At 36.7% G+C, this 1,529-nt stretch overlaps 1 protein-coding gene across 1 annotated transcript; it reads right to left on the bottom strand.

Moving 5' to 3' along the window:
* Positions 1 to 249: 249 nt before the first annotated feature.
* Positions 250 to 1,279, bottom strand: LOC101515188 (mitochondrial import inner membrane translocase subunit TIM17-2-like). The gene has a single exon (XM_004512991.4). The coding sequence runs from the start codon at positions 1,166 to 1,168 to the stop codon at positions 557 to 559; it is 612 nt and encodes a 203-aa protein (XP_004513048.1). The 5' UTR covers positions 1,169 to 1,279; the 3' UTR covers positions 250 to 556.
* Positions 1,280 to 1,529: the final 250 nt, after the last annotated feature.

Raw genomic sequence — 1,529 nt, 5'->3', positions numbered from 1 at the left:
AGTCCACCCTACTTAGTGGGATAAGGCTTGGTTGTTGTTGTTGTAATTATATCATTTCACTGTCAAATCCAGAGAAAACAAATCCATAAATTTTCATACATAAGTTCAAGGATTATGTTTGCAACATTTACTTGGCAGGGAAGCTGTCATTTTATTATTCTTATGAACCAAATTCACCACAAATTCATTCAAGTAACAAATAATCAAAATTCAAGCAATTAGACATCAAACATAAGAAATATCACCATATCCAGTAAAAAGAGGCATTTAATTTAAACACACTGTAATTAAACTACTAGTAATCTAGTATACTTACACTAATTATAACAAAATTAAAAAAAATCATTGTAATGAAAGTATACTACTACACTTGTTTGTTACACATCATTATTGTTTTAATTTAAATAGGATTAACCATGTAACTAATATAAGGCATAATAGAAAACCAAGAAATCAACGATCACTAATAGAGGTTCAAAACAAACCCCTAATTTTTTCAATTTCAATTCAAATTTCAAAACAAAAACAAAACTACCTCAAAAACCAAACCCTAATTTCACTTGTACTCAAATTTAGGCACAGGAGGAGCATCAAAACTTTCAAGAATCTTCACCTCACTTCCCCCATCCCTCTCTTCTTCCTTCGCTCCACCAAAAAATCCACCAAACCACGACTTCCCGACGCCGCCGTTGTTATTCGCCTCCAATTCTTGCGGCGGCATATCCTCCATCAAAATCGGCAAAGGCTGTTGTGCACTAAGAAACTTATTAAGCGCGATACCAGCACCTTCAATAAGCGCAAGAAGAACACCGCCGAACGCCGCGGACCTCGCCGAAGCACCAAAACCCTGACGCATGGAAAGAAAACCACCGGTAGCAGCACCGGCAACGATCGAATTCCATGGATCTTCTTTCTGACGAACGTAAACCATAGTACAATCGAAAGACGAGAAAAGTCCACCCCAAACGGCGAAACTACCGCCGATTCGTGGTGCGTTGAGGCGAACAGCTTGTGTTGCGCCGATTAAACGGTCACCTTTAGGGGAATTGTAGAGACCTTTGAGGAAGTGAAAAGCGGAGCCGCCGACGGATCCCATACCGAAGGCGCCGCCGATGTCGTCTAGGATGCGATCGGGACATGGTTCTCTGGAAGTTTCCGGTGTTCCCATCGTTTATCAAAACGGTGTGTCGTTTAATTAGGGTTTGGTTTTTGAGTGAAAGAGGAGAATGGTTGTGTGAGTTGGGGTTTCTCTCTGTGTATGTATGTATGAGAAGCTATTAAAAAGTTGTTAATAAGATTTATGAATTATTTATGTGATGTGGGAAAAAAGATTTTAATGTTTTTATTTACCGTTAAAACAAAAAATTATTTAGATTTTATTTTTATTTAGACTTTATTGGATGTGCATTTAGTGAGTAAAATAATTTTGTTTAATAAGAAATAATTATTACAAAAGAGGATTTAAAGGCCTAAAAAAGAGTGCCACTAATTTTAAAATATCTTTAGATTTGGTAAAATATAAAATATTC

Source organism: Cicer arietinum, chromosome 8 (genome assembly GCF_000331145.2).
Source record: "Cicer arietinum cultivar CDC Frontier isolate Library 1 chromosome 8, Cicar.CDCFrontier_v2.0, whole genome shotgun sequence".
NCBI classification, from domain to species: domain Eukaryota; kingdom Viridiplantae; phylum Streptophyta; class Magnoliopsida; order Fabales; family Fabaceae; genus Cicer; species Cicer arietinum.
Note: the sequence above shows the minus strand (reverse complement) of the source record. Positions and strands in the feature narration are given on the sequence as shown.

Bases quoted from the DNA above. Each gene is read 5' to 3' on its own strand.
- LOC101515188 (XM_004512991.4), bottom strand. From the start codon at position 1,168: ATGGGAACACCGGAAACTTCCAGAGAACCATGTCCCGATCGCATCCTA.